The 17,131-nt window shown below is 37.3% G+C and overlaps 1 protein-coding gene across 3 annotated transcripts in view; it reads right to left on the bottom strand.

Annotated features, from left to right (window-relative positions):
• LOC111873178 (prestin) overlaps positions 1–17,131 on the bottom strand; it is a 120,349-nt gene that overhangs the window by 69,895 nt on the left and 33,323 nt on the right. For 2 of the 3 annotated variants that reach the window (XM_033754993.1, XM_023867676.2), the window contains exons 2-7: positions 13,572–13,693; positions 10,450–10,611; positions 7,270–7,380; positions 3,637–3,842; positions 2,831–2,995; positions 397–501 (exon numbers count right to left, since the gene is read on the bottom strand). In XM_033754993.1, coding sequence (XP_033610884.1) covers positions 397–501; positions 2,831–2,995; positions 3,637–3,842; positions 7,270–7,380; positions 10,450–10,611; positions 13,572–13,693 — 871 coding nt within the window. Of the gene's footprint in view, positions 1–396; positions 502–2,830; positions 2,996–3,636; positions 3,843–7,269; positions 7,381–9,105; positions 9,237–10,449; positions 10,612–13,571; positions 13,694–17,131 lie in introns of those variants that run through there. The other variant, XM_023867677.2, reaches the window with a different exon arrangement.

The following is a 17,131-nucleotide window of genomic DNA, read 5'->3' as shown; positions in this document are numbered from 1 at the left end:
GGAAGATGGGTGGATGGTAAGATAGAAATGATGGAAATTGCTCTGTAGGGCTTGCAAATACATCTAAAAAAGAAGATTAACTATGTTAGAGTATGAAGGTAATTGTCTTCTGGAATGCAATGCCATGCAGCCTGGTATTGTTCCCCCTGAAATGGAGGCAAAAGGTTCCTCCATATTGATGATAACTGTCTACCAGGCCATGCAACATCACATCTCAGAAAACAATGATCTGCATAAGCACTGTCATAAGAACCTCAAATCTTACACATGTTAAACCAGTTCCACGTAAAAAGTAGAAATAATTATATGATAACTTGCAAAGACTGGAAGAATATGACATCATAGTAAATAAAACATTTGGGGGTTCTTGCATTACGGACTATTATTTACACTCACTTTGAGTACTTCATTGTATAAGCACAAAACACTTATGGATACTGCAGAGATGCCAATTGCCACTGGATTAGATTGGCCAATATTCTGGAAGACGTCCATGTATGTCTGAAATAAAAACAGAACTGCTTCGTAAAACAACAAAATTAGTAACGCAGCTGTCTGAAAATGACCTTGATAACCCAGACCTGCTAATTTTATCAGTATTGAACTTGTTAACATCATCATAAATATTGTATCACACATGAAACACATACTGTCTGGAAGTCAACATTATCAGCTGTGCAACAAGGAAAAACATATCCACATATACAAACCAAAATAGTTAGGAATACAGAACTTATTTGAAAATGATGCTTTATTTATAAGCAAAAATATGTAAATATCAACAATATTATATTTATCTATTTATTTATATTTTAATTTAAATTTATATTTCCTTTCTTCTTTCTTTTATGCTGTGAAACATATTTGTGGAATTAATTAACATAAAGGAGACTGTATTTGGAAACAGATATATGCATGATCATGGAAAAGGAAATTCAGATACCTTAATACTATGATGTAATGGAAAAAAATAATATCCTGATCAATATAAACGTGAATTCAGTCTGAGAGAAATATAAAAATTATTGGGATCCTAAAGAATTCAATTTTGAGATTTTAAGTAGTTATGTGGGTAAGACATCTTAACGAGTCATCCTGTACTCTGTATCGTAGTGGGTATGACGTCTCTACACATCATGCATGTGCCAGCTAGACTGCTGTAAATGTACTGACAGCCAGGAATGCAAATTTGTAAGTTGGGCTTGCTAGATCTTCTAGTTACTTCAGAATGTGACAGGAAGGTGCTGATTGCTTGATAGCTGTATTGGGTGCAAGTTTTTTCAAGTAAACATTAAGGCAGGGTCACAATAATCAAACATGTGAGTGTATGTTTAGGCTGGAGACAGTTTTGTCAGTCAGCTTCTGTGGTGATGATCAGGACTGCATATAGCAAATGTGCATGGGTCAAACATATCTGTCTGATCACATATTGGGAACAGAAATGCATGTCAGTGGCAACAGTGGTGTACTTTTTGAGAATAGAGCCAAAAGTAAAGTATTTTTCTGAAAAAATATATATGAACTTTAATGTAATGGCTACATAAATGAAGATATAGATATATAAACTCTGATAATTGGTCTTTCAGAGACTATCCGCTTCATAGTTTTATAATGACACATGGTTGAGATATTAATGTTAAAAAGGGAGCAACAATTATAACATTAAATGCTGCAGTAACAAAACTAAATGTCCCAGGGGTTTTAATGTCCCACTGTAGGAGAGCTAGAAACATGGAATATATACACTTAACTGGTTAATAGACTAGTACATTTTAGTATGTAGTCTGAAAAAGCTGTTTTTTAAATGACTTCTGTCCTTACAGGTTTCTGGTTGTGTAGTCATGCAGTGCCCAAACGTACTCTGAGTTTTTTCATATCTAGTATTCATAATTATACAGAATTTGCAGGGTCAGAGTTTGAGTCCCGGTAAGGTCGAGAATTTTCTCTTCTCCACATTGTCCAGACCAGCTCTGAGGCCCACCCAACCTCCTATCCAATGGATACCAGGGGCTCTTTCTCTGGGGATAAAGCAGCTGGGTAGTGAAGCTGACCACTCACCTCAAACTAGTGCCAAAGTCAAGAAACATGGATCTCTACATTAACTCCCCCATACTTCTCCATGGAACACTGGTTAATTAGCAGAGGGACAACTTTAGCTTATATATGGAAATTATTTTTTTTATTTTAAGCTCATATATAAAGATTTACACACAAACTGATGATCTTCTTAAATAGTTTCAGAAATTGTGATTAAATGTCTCTTATTCATTTACAATATTTTCCCCAAAATTCAGCATGGGCCACAAATTGTATAAATATATCTTTATAACATTTGGAACATTCATGAGACTAAATGAAATTAAGTTTTCTTAGATGATCAGCCATATCAGTATGGAATGAACGTTGATTCCCAAGAGTGTTGCTTCCTTCATCATCAGAGAATGATGAAGCTTGGTCTCTTTGTCTGAGAGGAGATCTACTGCAGAGCGGTGGGCAGATTCAGGCCACCCTTCCTACATAATGTCACAGTCAATGTTGCTTAGCTTGGATAAATAGGGATTTCAGCAAGCATTAACTCTACTCAAGTCTTCTTCATACCTGCATTCCATGAGATTTCCTAATCAGAAATCTGTATGAATTTTCTGCCTCCCATTTGAACTACATATCAAGCCTATCATAATTTCTCTAAGTTTGTTTCTCAACAGTTGAAATTTATGTTCTATGTCAGAGTTCACAACTATGGAAAAAACTGGTAAAATGACTGCACACAGTCCAGTTACTGATATACAAGTGATAAAATTCCATGCATATGAACTGAAACAACACTCACATAAATAACCTTCAGAGGGCCACTGTACCGTGGCACCTTCACACCCAGCAAGTTCTTGACCTGTGATGTAAGGACATGTACTGCTGCCCCTGTTGTGAAGCCACTGACCAATGTGTCAGATAGAAGCACACTCAGAACCCCTAATCTGCAAACTCCCAACAGAACCTATGCATACCACATGAAAGGATATATTTCAGCGAGTTGAGGTACACTAGGCATCTTGTAAGAGTAATATGAACATACATATAGGGATAAGTTTTAATTAAAGATGTTTTAGTCTTGTTCAAACTGTGTACAAAGTTATCTGGATTTGGTTCAATTTATGTTCACCTTGGCAAGAGCAACAATTTATGTTATACTGTTATTACTTTCACTGGTTCTATGAAACATTCAGATCCATGATCAGAAATTTCTAACGTTACTACTCCTCTGGTGAAAATTTAAGGTCAGGAATTTCTATGTGGTTCAGGCTTCAACATCTGTTTTTGTAGTTTACGTAACTATTCACAGATCACTCCCACATCACTCAGCTACTGACAAGGATTATTTTAGCTAACATGTTAAAAAACCATTAAAATATTGATATATAAAACCATCCCTTTTTGGCTGAAGTGGCCAGACTTCAGGGTTAACCTAACGAGTTTCCTTCAGGACTGAATATTTTAAGAAATGAGTACTTGTCATATTTGTCATGTGTGTCTCACTTTAGTAACTACAGAGCAAAATAATTTCATTCATACTAAATTTATAATTATTATTCCTGTGAATATTTTGGATAAATGGTTCCTTTTGGGTTAACTACTAACCTGCCATACACCAACAACAAAACACACTGCTGTTGCAACTTGCACCGGAGTATAATCTGTTGAGTTTTTACTGGCAAGTATCACTGCTAGATCTGTGCTGTTCAGTTCAGTGAGATTCTTGCATGGTGACACTGAAACAGGTGGCTCACTGACAGAGTATGTGAGCACAGACTTGCTGGCCATCATACACACTACTGCAAATGTACCTGCACAGACATAAGTTACAATCAAAGGTAGAAAGTGACACAAGGAAAATGAGCCTAAGGCTTCCATTAGAGTCAAATGTCATTCACTTACTTACTTATTTCCTCATGGAGCTGAGCCCTTCTTGAGGAGCCACCAATTCTGCAGCTACTCAAGAATTTCCCAGGATTTTATGGAACCCGAAGGTTCATTACCATGTTCACAAGAGCCCTCCACTTGTCCCTATTCTGAGTCAGATCAATCCAATCCATAACATACCATCCCATCCCATCCTATCTCTCTAAGATCCATTTAATATTGTTCACCCACCTATGCCTTGGTCTTCCCAGTGGTCTCTTTCATTTTGGCTTTCCCACCAATATCCTATATGCATTCCTCTTCTCTCCAATTTGTGCTACATGCCCTGTCAACCTCATCCTCCTTGACTTGATCATTCTAGTTATACTTGGAGAAGAGTACAAGTTATGAAGCTCCTCATTATGCAGTTCTCTCCAACCTCCTGTCACTTCATCCCTCTTTGGTCCAAATATTCTCCTCAACACCCTGTTCTCAAACACCCTCAGTCTGTGTTCCTCCCTTAATGTCAGAGACCAGGTTTCACACCCATACAGAACCACAGGCATTCACAGGGAGGTCATTCACTAAATATAATAAATGCATTAACCCGTTTCCACTACACAATATGATATACGAAACAAACTCCATGGCCTTAAGTCCGCAAGTACGAGTAAACTATACCAACCGACCGACCGAGCGACCGCCGCTCGTCGGCGAAGTTAGTGCCAACTTTTGCGGATAGAGAGTGGTGCGTGGTAAGCACAACAGATTCCCACAGCCGTTAATCTCAGTTTTCTATACTGGAGGTGCTATTTTTCCATTCAAATAGCTCAATTATCCTCACGAGGCTGAATGGACCCCACACAATATGATATAGTATACCTAAATACTCTATAACCACAATCAAAATGGCAAAACATAGTATTGCACTATGGATTTCAAGGGCATTTAAATTAATCAGGCTTCTACTCTAAGAAAAATTATTTCAATTCTGAGATAAAAAGTTGAAATGTGCTTATGGTAAATGTCTCCTGTAATGAAGATAATTCAGAATTTTTATACACTAGTTATCTAACAATGATACTTTTATTTCAACAATTATATCTTTTCAAAGTAAGCCTCATATTCTGTGCAATATTCTGTCCTTCTGAACCAAGTCTGGAAGCAAAGGTGCCACTTGTTTTATGGAATGGCCATAAGTTCCATTTGTATGCATTTAGGATCTCTTCAGGGCTTTAGAAATTCGGCCCTTGGAGGCAATCTCTGAATGATGGAAGCAAGAAGTCAAGATGACAAGTCACAACTGTATGTTGAATATTATGTATCTGCATTACTGTTCTTGCCTGCCTTTTTTCAATCTTCTCTACAACTTAAGCCAACTGACATGTATCACTGTGCCATAATAATACACAGTGATTCAAGTGCAATGGTAGCCACATAAATATCTGTTGAAAAACAGAAATGTTGCCATTGTCTTCTTTAAAATACCTCCTGGCATTTTCACTTTCATGAGGGAAGTGATGATGACACAGATGCAAATGACATTTTGTTTCAGGCTCAGATTAGTAGCACGTGTCTCACTGACCATAACAGTGACAGAAACTGGGCAAGAGTCATCATTCTTAATGCATTCCACAGCCTCAAGTTTGTTTTCAAGCTTCTCTCTGGTTGTGAGGGACTCATCAATATCAAACTTTCCTCACACAGGGTCATTTGTGTAAGATTATGGAAATACACATAAATAAATAAATTAATTAATTAATTATAATTAAAGTCTGATATCACTTCAGTTTCTCTCTATGATTAAATGTGAGTTCTATCTGAACACAGTGTCTCTGGTCACTCCTGTGGTCAGTTTCTCATTCCTGTCATTACTCTTGAGAGATTTTCTTTCTCTCTTGAATTCTGAAACTACCATAAAACTGAGTAAAATGGAGGACATATATCTTGAAAAACCAGAAATGTGAGAGAATGGCTCTCACTTCGACCTTTTTTGAAGTTTTATAAATATGCCACATGAAAGTGTTCTCTCTCAAGCTCCATGTTGCTTGTAGGGCTGTGAAATATTCCTGCTTGTACTGTCTACAATAGGCAGTCAGTGAGCTGTTAACTGCTGTGGGTCTAATAGCAAGGAATTTTACTTTGAAGTCACACATCCTGAACTGTCAGCTATGCCTGTCAGTTCAAGTCTGTGTCCCAGAACTTTTCTAATGATTCTTATACAGCTTCAAATTACTTCCTTGCCCCTCCTTGTTGTGCCCTGTGAAGTAAAAAATAGTCTGTGGTGGAACCACCTGCAGAGCTGAGTCTGTTACGTCTAATTGGAGGATGATGAAAAGAGCAATGATTGGCAGTATGAACCTGCAGTTTAATATGAGGCATACATTTTGTGTGAGCCTAAACTGCCCACATCATAACTTTGGCTTTATCAATCACTGGAATAAGTTGCAAAACCTGAAACCTTTGAGATGGGATGAATACCATGACCGTGACTTCTATGTACATGTAGAGTGAATTCTAATATTATCCTATTAGATGTAAGTTATTTATGTGATTCTTACTGCAAAGAAATGTGGTGTCTGGCATTCTGTGAACAGAATAATTTTTTTTTCTTATCCTCTAATAAACAGTGATCACAATGTGTCTGATGTCTTTTCATGACAACTTTTAACTTGCCCACTGATAAAAAAACTAACTCCAGGCCCTGGTTTCTTAACTAAAAACAAAAGCATACTTGGAAAAGTTTTTTGGTTCAATTTTGTTACTGTCATAAGTGTCCATGACTTTTTCCATCTCACGTGACTTCTAGTATTCTTCCTAAAAACACAATATAAAGCATTCTCCATCCTTAAATGGGACACTTCTAATAACAACTTGCTATGCTTGAAACATTTCAAGATAAATTTATTAAAATTTTCTATTTTGTGTGATGAATGGAGACGTACGAGAAAAGTTTCTACTAAATTTGTAAATTTAGTAGAGTGCACTGTGTTTGTTGTATGATATTCACTATCTTGATTTGTCATGATCACAATAATCAAAGCTTCTCTGAGCAGTTCCTAAGCCAATTAAAGCAATCAAATTCATTTCTCACTGATAAATTACATTACACAACCTCAATTCAAGAGTTAAGAAAGCTTCAATACAGCCAAATATTAACTGCATTTCTGGCCATTTTCTTTTATGGTATTCACCAAGTGCCATCTGTCTCCCATATTTGCCAATATACTCGTACATTCTGGCCATGTTGGTTGATGGAAGAATCAACATTCTTCAAAAAGTAAGGAACCATTCAGCATAATTCTTAAAAGTACGAACTTCTTATTGCATGCAATTTCATAACTTCAATGCATTTTAAATAGCCATACCAACCCATTGAGACATGACGTGATGTACCCATGAGCACATAGAGAAGAACAGGAAAGAAGGCCATGTATATACCTACAATAGGGGGTACTCCTCCAAGCAGTGCATATGCCATTCCTAGAAAAAGAAAAGTATGCACATACAAACACATGTGTATGAAAGATGCATGATTCATTTCTATACTTTAACATTATGCTCCAAGTTATTATTTTACTTTCAATTTAAATTATTAAATGTTTTAAATAACTCTGGTACCAGAGGCCAAAGGTTTCACAGTGCCAAAACCAAAGTTCTGACAATGAATTAAATCTCTAGTCTCTCCAACCCGGTTTTCTCTTTGTTTATTTCTATGTCAACTGCAGTACTAACACTGAGTAGAATTTCTGTTCTTTATGGCATTTACATTTTGTCAAATAAATTCATATCGCCACAGATCTGATATTAATATGTATTTTCCATTCAAATCCATGACCAAGCATTCATAAGCACATAAAAAAGGATAAAGGCTCTATATGCTGTCAGAAGTGTGTTCCATATTATTACTTGCCAGTATTAAGCATATGAGAAACAAATTTGGTTTTTTATACAGTTTATTCAGATAAACTGCATCACTTGCTTTGGTACTTACTCTAAACTACAGCTGAAAATCAATGATTAGCCAGCTGGATTTTAAACAGTGTTTATTCTTCTCAGGTGATAATGTAACTTAGAATTAGATGAAATAAAATCCCCCCCCCCTGAATACTTAGATCCAAAGAGACATGAATGAAGTAGGAAACTGAGGAAAATTACACAATGAGGAGCTCTGTGATTTGTAATGTCCTAGTTATGTGCACATTGTCATTGTGGTGAGGATGAGACAGGTACAGAAGTGTCGTGAAGTGGAATGAAGGGAAGGCATTGTATTTATTGTGCGTAGTGTGTCCTTGTTTGTGTAGTTTTGTGTGCTGTGTTTTGTTTGAGCATGGTGTGTTACTTTGTGTGTTGTGTCTTATTGTAAAACCACTGCCACCAGGTAAAAACCCATTTGCAGTTAAAATAAATAATATACAAAATTGACAACAATTTCAATGGGCTGGATATGCAGGAGAAAACAAACACATAATTTAATTGGAGAACTCTCTTGAAGGCAGCTACACTTGAGAGACCAAAGTTGATAGAAACAGACAATTTTTTTACAGATCTTAAGAAAAATGATTTTGATGATATGAATTTCATTACATTGAGCTGAACATGGTGTTAAGACTTAATTTTGGAAGTGCTGAATCATCGAATTTTAATGCCAGATCATTAGAATCAGGGCTCATATAGTGAAGGATCCATAAAACTTTGGTTAATATAGAAATTAATTTGGCCATATAATAATATTAAGTGATTATTGTTAAACTAAAGAAAAAGAAAATATTTTATTCATCACTTAAGCTGAAAAATGTACGCTATAAAAATCAGTGTTTTATACATGGAAATAACTCAAAGATATGTATTTGGTTTAGTTAGTACCATTACATCACTCTCTTGTACATGATCAGGAGAAACTGTATTTATGGCAGAATTGTAACATGCAATATAATAACTTCTTTAAATGTACTCTCCGCCTGTAATGAATGCCTTATTCATTTCGATATCTGAAAAGATATACTGGCTTTTCAGTTTCCTATTACACATTAAGAAACCAATGGCTCAATATTGGTAACCCAGAAATGTATTTCCTTAACAGTGGCTTACCTATGTTCTTTAAAATACTTTTAGTCTATGAAAGTAAAGAAACACTGGCACAAGTTACTCATAAGTTTATTTCTTTGGTTATTTATGAGGTCTGACAAATAGTGAGACTGTACTTACAGGCAGCACTGCATTAATGTTACTCTGAACTGCAGTGGTCTCCTACAAAGCAGTTCCCTTCTGCAGCTGTACAAGGATTCCAATGTTATTTCCAGCAGTTGTAGCACTTCCAGCAGTCATTCTCCTGTAAGCTGTTTAGAACGGCCATCATCACCTTCTGAATCTCTTCCCTTGTTTCAAAATGTGGTCTCTTCAAATGATTCTTCATGGTAGGGAAGAGGAAGAAGTCACATAGAGCAAGATCTGGCGAGTAAGCCAGGTGTTCCTGGGCCAAAATGGATTTTTCACCAAAACCCCCCAATGAAGAACACCCTGCATGTTTGTTTGTGTGTTTGTGGTGGTGGTGGTGGTGGTGGGGGGGGGAGGTCTCATGGTGCAGGAACCACTTGTCAGGGAACAATTCTGGCCTCACACAGAGAACCCACCATTTCAGATATTCCAAAATTTGGAGATAAATCTTCTGGTTAAGTGGAAAAAAACTCTTCACACACTATCCCTTTGCAGTCACAGAAATGAATCAACATTGTCTTGGCTTTTGACTTTGACATCCAAGATTTCTCGATGTGGCGGTGAGTCTAAAGCTTCCATTGCATGCTCAGCTGCTTTGTTTCAGGCTCATACCAGAAACACAACTTTCACCTGCAGTGATGACTTTGTTCAGTCATTTTTTATTCTTCTCAATCCATTGCAGTTCAGCATAAATTCCTTTCCCAGCTTCAGTCGGTTGTTAGTGTGGTTCTTGGACATCATCTTCACACAAGTTTTCTTCATCCCCAAATTTTCCATCAGTATCATTTGTACAGTACCTCTGTTGCTGTGGATTACATTCTCAGGTTCTTACACTGTGTGGGTGGGGGCAATGTTTCTGATGTTTCAGAGGTTCATACTCTCACTATGCTCAAAGTCAAAATGTGTGGGTTTGTGATTTGCTGTGTATATGTGTTTGGAAAATTATGTTGGATGGGGGTTGCGAGCAGATAGAGTGAGGACTGATACCCCACTCTTTTATTTTTCCAATACTTTAAGTCAGTACTTAAGGGCAGATTACATCATTACAGTCATACATAAATCACAGATTAAACTCATGGATTCACAGTCAGGATATATATCCATAGATATATCCAGTATTGGGAGAAGCCCTGTACTCACTGCATCAGGTTGCAAGGGAACTACTTTGCAGGAATAGCCTTTAATTGTAGTAAGTATAAAGAATAATAGAGTCAGGACAGAAGTTGTTTATAGACAAATGCATTTATGGAATGTAGGCAGCACTATTTCATTACACAGGCCACTTTTATCATTTCTTATAAGATTCAGAATTACACACTTAAGAAGCACTCTTACCTTGTGGTATATGCATGATGGCCACTGTAAAACCTGCCACTATATCACTCATAATGTTTTCCTTCCACTCATATTTTGGCAACCAATTAAGGGCAGGAAAGAGAGATAATACTGTCCTTCCTGGCTGACAATGTCCTGACTTCACAATGCGTTTCCTTAGAGCTGTGAACAGAAGCAGTAAAGCAGTCTGACAGCTCCAGTAAAACACACACACACACACGCACACACACCACTCAGAGTTCAATTTACTTGAGATCCAGGCAGAAAGATGATTTCAGTAATCCCAATGCCAAACCACACAAGCCAGAAAAGCTGGAAATAAGGCTACTTTGATGAAAAATGGAAACTGCTCCCCAAAATAACTGTTGATAAATCAAAGAATATCTCATTTCTGGAGTATTGATAGGTCACAATATGTACTTCAACTTCAATTTCTGAAATCCTACTATGTGTATGAAAAGTCTGATATTAATGTCTGTATCTATTAGTAAGCGACATGTATAAGACACATAGTAATTATAAGCCTATAAGCAAGGTACTAGGAAAACATGCAGATAACCAATAACAATAACAGCATCATGCATCCCCATAATGAGTACAAAACGGAAATGAAATAATTCGTAGAGTGTTTTATGCAGTTAATATATAGCGGGTTCATTTTTTTAAATCCTTGAATTTGAATACATATAGATTTTGAGATAAAGATTGATTTACTGCCATAATGAGATATTTGACTAAAATTAACTAGCTCACTAAGTAATCTTCTAACTCCATGTAAGAGGGTCCTTCTAGCAAAATTAATATTCATTCAGAAAGTCGACCAATTCAATATCTCTACAGAACTCTACAGGTTTATTTCAGATAATGTGTTCACAAGAGCCTGTCACTTATACTTAACCTCAGCCACATGAATCCATTCTGCAGCCCCTAAAATCTGCTTGTTTAAAATCCATTTTAATATTATCCTGAGTTAGCTAGTCCTAGTTCCCCCAAGTTGTCTCTTTTCTTTAAGTTTTCTGACTAAAACTGGGTAAGAATTTCTTATACATTTTTCATGAGTGCTACACAACACCACCCACCTACTCCTACTTGAGCTGATCACCTCAGTAACATTTGGTGAACAGTACAAAATATTGAAGCTCCTCACTATGTAGTTTTTTTTCCATTCTATTGTCTTTTCTCCCCTCTCAATTAAGTATTCTTCTCAGCACACTCTCAAGTCTCTCAGGGTGAGAAACCATTAGAATGAAAGCTACTTTTACAAGAGTCATGAAATGAAAGAAGCCATTTCTACTTTGTCAGAAGCTCAACAAGTTGACTTCAATTGTGAGTGAATCAATTCTTAGGACTGAAGTGGAGCAACTGTTTTACATTGGAAAGGGACTATACTGGAAAATAAAATTGAGGTAAGTTTTCAGTTCCCAATCAGGTTGATAAATTACTGAATATATCTTGTAAGAGATATGCTGATCCAATTTCCAGTTCTTCAACAGCTATTTTGAAGTTGACGTCAGACATATTTCAGGTTTATTACAACAAAGATATTTTGAGAATAAATTACATTAATATTCAAAGTTCATGAGTGAACATAATGTTACTTCTACCAAAAGTGGGAGAATGCATTGGAATTTTAAACCTAGGCAATGAGTCCTATAACCCGAGCATGCATTTTGAAGTAACAAATACAACATCCAGTACAATTAATGCTCAATTATCCAGTGGTGATGGCAGAAACCACAGTAAAGATGAGAATCTGCAGATAATGTTAGAAGTGAGTGAAGTGCCTAATAGATGTACAGAAAAAAGTCTGTCCTGCTTTGGACTCTCTTTCAGGCAAGTATACAATTTAGGCACAAATTAATCTACTATTTTATCAGAATATATTTAAAATAAATGAGGACAGATTACAGAGACCTTACATAATCAGACCATCTATCTTGATACCCTTCTGTTTCTGACATGCAAACACACTTTTGTGCATAGGTAAGGTTAGGCAAAGTTGACCTTGTGCTTAATTAATTAAGCCATGAAAACATATGGGGGAGTGGTGGTATAGATCCAACATCCTTGACCTCAGCACTAGATGGAGGTGAGTGGTGAGCTTCACAACCTGGTCAATTTACTCCCAAGGAAATCCCCCACAGTACCAACCAAATAGGTGGCTATGTGAGCCCCAGAGCTGATCTGGATGTTGTGGAGAAGACAAAAATCTTGCGGCTGCCAGGATTCGAACCCTGGCCATCCAGCCTGCAGCCCATTACTATACCAAATGAGCCATCCCTACTCCTTATATGCATAAGGAGAATTATGGGGAAAAAATAATTTTGAGGTTTCTAATGCAGGCATATATTTTAGATGTCTCCTAGTCAGAATACTCATTTCAGAATACTCTCTGTAGGTCTGCATACAATTTTGAACATTTGATCACTCTGAATAATTGTCCTATTTGGTACTCCTAAATGTTAACGCCCAATCCCGATGCCTAGGCCTACAAACCTCTACATTTTAAAGTTAAGGGAAATATACATGAAGGGGTATGTTTTTTGATAAATCTGATTACATTTTACTTATTTACAGAGTGTAGTCCTAGACAGTATGTATTGCTATGTAGACCTCTCTTCTCACAACTATGCAAAAGTTTGTGCAAAGTGTTTAGCATAGACCATTCATTTCCATGCATTAACTTCCACAAACTGACCAGTATTGGAAAAATAATATAAAATGAAAGATTTCACAACGATTATCATAATCATAAAGACAGCACATAGTCATCTGCATTTTGCATTTTGTTCCTACAGTGGTCATAGTGGCATGTTCTGGTTCATTACAGCTTACCCAACCATTATTATCTACAAACTAAAGAACTTGCATACAATTACAGTTAGTACACTGAATAAATCTATGTGTGTTACAAGACACTGTGAGTCCATTCTGTAAGGCTGGAAATGCAGAAGGTCATGATCTTAATAAATCACAGATTGAGCTTCCTTCTGACTAAAATCTGAACTGCATGTAATACAGGCCAGTTTCTTACTGCTGCATACAGTAGAATCTGTAAAATGTGATGCACGTACTGAATTAAGAGAGAGCAGAAGCTAGGCTACTAGCATACATATTGTTACCTTGTTTCTGAGGTTTACTGTATAGGTAGATTTTGTCAAACTCTGTTTGTTTACAAGGATGTTGCGTGAAAAAGTTCGAACGCACATGCCCATTAGTGAGAAGGCCAAATTCATGAGGTTTTCTGTAAAAAAGAGATGACATTAATCAATTTTGTGACTGATTTAGTTAAGAGAAATATTAATCAAAAATCGGGACCAATCAGCTGCATCAGTAACCAAGCCAACAATACTGACTCAAAACATAAAACAAAAAGTTATAGTAATTTACATCTCGCAATGGTCAAGGAGAATATCATACATATCATGAATACCATGAATAAATGAAATGAGTCATATCCAGAAGCCATACATTAAAGGAATTGCCTTAAAATTGCTTTAGAAATATGATTTGTAACATTTTGTCTAATATTATAAAATTATGTGAGGTATGTCAGTTGTACTTCCTACTTGTGTGTCATTGTTATTTCTATCATAGCATTTACAGACATTACATATGACTGTCAGTAGTGTGTACTTCTGTTGCTTTTGCTGTGTTCAGTCTCTGTGTTCCATGCACTGCCTTGTGGTTGTATCATTATAAATAACTTACCTCATATATGTTACGCTACATGGTACTCTTGTCGGTCATGGTAGCCAAGTGGTCTAAGGCATGTAATGTCTTCGCTCGCTTGGAAACCAGGATCATGGGTTCGAAACCCACTCAGGGCATGGCTGTTTAGTGTGTGTGTGTGTGTGTGTGTGTGTGTGTGTGTGTGTGTGTGTGCGCGCGCGTTTTTCTGTGTCGGTGTACAGGTACAATCATAGCCTGTTTCAATGAATTATCCCAGTAGTTGTAAGAAAGCTCAAGGAAACGCATACCTCAGTCATTATAGTTTGTGGTCCACTGATATTCAAACCTGATACCATTGAATACAAGACAAGTGTATTGACATTACACAAACGGTAGTAGCTTAGAAGTAACGTGAATAATTCCAAAAGTGGTTTGGCAGCAAGGGCTGGCACATAAAGGGCAATAACATGTTGGTTAGAGCAATTCGGCACGAGCTTCATCTTATGGGCTTTCTATACCACAGTACTGATACAGGAGACACCCAATCGATTCACCAACCCCAGAGGAGGCTGCCCCTAGCAAAACAGGGAGAGGTAGGTGAGGTGCTCCTCAACGACATGCAATACCGTGAAGTCATCGAAGGGTCAGAAAGCCCCTGGTCATCCCCTGACATTCTTGTCCAGAAGAACGGGGGCCTGCGCTTCTGTGTGGACTACAGGAAACTAAATGATGTCACAAGGAAGGACTGTTTCCCACTGCCCCAGACTGACGATACTCTGGACACGCTGGCTGGATCTAAATGGTTCTCCACTCTGGACCTGAAAATGAGGTAATGGCAGGTGGCTCTACACCCGGACGACAAGGAGAAGACTGCATGCTGAACGGTTCAAGGGCTATGGCAGTTCATGGTCACGCATTATGGCCTCTCCAAAGCTCCGGCGACATTTGAGAGGTTAATGAAGACACTTACAAGTCATCGTGACTGGCAGCACGTTTCCAAGACACTTGCTCAACCTGCGGAAGGTGCTCCAGCGGCTCCTAGAAGCCCGCCTAAAGCTACGTTCTTATCACCTTCAAATGACACGCAATTCGCACACGCGTATTTTAAGTAAATACACGAGTAATTTTAAGCTTTGCTGTTTGACGTAGCGATTACAAGCGAATTACAGCGTAGCTATGAAACTGCGATTGAATTGGTTTTTACTTCCTGCATTGTATTCAACCAAGGAGTCCTGTGGTCTTAATTACCAAGTCCTTGACTGAAACGACCTTACGGGGAATGGAAGCTTGGCTTGTCCCCAGAAAAAGAATGACTACGGAAATGTGGTGTAATTTCAATGGTCAACTTAACAGCCTTCAGTAAATTGTCCACTTTACAGTCTCTGTCACTGAGAAGGTGTTGGGTTCAAAGTTTTGGGACATTTTTTATCGGGAAGTCGGAGTCTTCTTAAGCTATAGGCCTTATTACGGGATGACAAATACCGTATTTACGCATGTATAGGCCGCACATTTTTTGCCAAAAATTCAAGAGGAAAACTGGGGTGCGGCTTATATTCGAAATATTCGAAATCACACTTCATTTAAAAAAAAATATATTCATAATTAGTAATACAGGGTGTTCTACTCCTGAAATAATATTCCAAGAAAATTATTTTTTCTATAATTTCTGTCTGAAAATTGTACTGCGGCCTATACACGCACGCGGCCTATACATGCGTAAATACGGTAATTTCAATCAAGGTTTCAACTAAATTTGAAACCTACATGGCTTTGATGGTAATACAGTGGAACTCAGGTAACCCCATCCCCCCAAAAAGGAAGAAAAATCGATATCTCCAGAAATTACAAATATACTTTAATTATTTTACTTCCTTTCAATAATAGTTCATTATTAGGGAACATAATATGACGCGTTAACGTACTTCCATCTCTGGAGGATGAAGAGTGTAACACGGTTACCGCTTGCCCCAAGCCTAACGTGTAGTCGAACGTCTACAGATTTCGGCCGCTCTTTGAGTACAGAACGTACTTATAAATCTCTTACATAAACAAATGTTCTAAAAGTACATTATTCCTCTGAAATCCAGTAATCCGAGCGATTTCATAGCCCGAACAAATCAGTGTTTCAATTACTTTGCATTATCAAGGTCGCACTGTCTCTCTTTCCTTACGGTCACGCAGCAACAGCCCGGTTTCCTAGCCAACGACGTGCCCAACGTGACGCTGAGTTTGACACTGAAATAGGGTAGTCTGCACAAAACGGATCCTACTTGTGTATATCGTAGAGAAAACTACCAGGATGTATGATGCAAAGGAAGAATGGTTCGTTTGGTGTTATACCATCTGCATTTCGAGAAGAACAAAGGCCGAAAATAGGAATGATTGCAATTAATAATGTAGGATTGGATGCTCTATTACGTTCTGCTGTGAAATTCTTTAGTATCCAGGACAGATTTTGAAAATAGGAATGTAAAGAACACAGTTTTAATTTGTCATTACTGGGTCATTCCTGCCCATTTCTTTGTTTTAATGAACTTTGTAAAAAAAACGAAGAGCCATAAAACCGAAGAAACAATGAAACCACATGAAAGCAAATTTAACACATTAAAGAATAATTTGCATCTGTGTCTGTAACTAGGAAACTGTATATGAGCGTCGTAATTTGCATTGCATGTAAGTGCCATGGTCATTGGTTCCTATCTCACTGCTGATAAAAAAAAACTAGAAAGAATTTAATAGCTCTTCTTCGCCAGTGAAAGGATCCGCCGTGCCATTTACAGACTGCCAGAGTAAGGGATTCATAAAGCAGTAGCAGCTCGTCATAAGGGTACAGGAGATCTCCTTGCGTGACAATGATAAGACACACAATGAGAATTACAAGAACAGCAGGGTCTTTAAATGTGAAGTAAGCGTGAAATAAATACTTCTGTTATTTGAGGCGAACTGATGTAAGAATAACAGGCGAATCATTATTATTATTATTATTATTATTATTATTATTATTATTATC

Source organism: Cryptotermes secundus, unplaced genomic scaffold, assembly GCF_002891405.2.
Source record: "Cryptotermes secundus unplaced genomic scaffold, Csec_1.0 scaffold344, whole genome shotgun sequence".
Lineage (NCBI taxonomy): Eukaryota > Metazoa > Arthropoda > Insecta > Blattodea > Kalotermitidae > Cryptotermes > Cryptotermes secundus.
The sequence above is the reverse complement of the archived record's forward strand: the minus strand, read 5'-3'. Positions and strand labels throughout refer to the sequence as shown.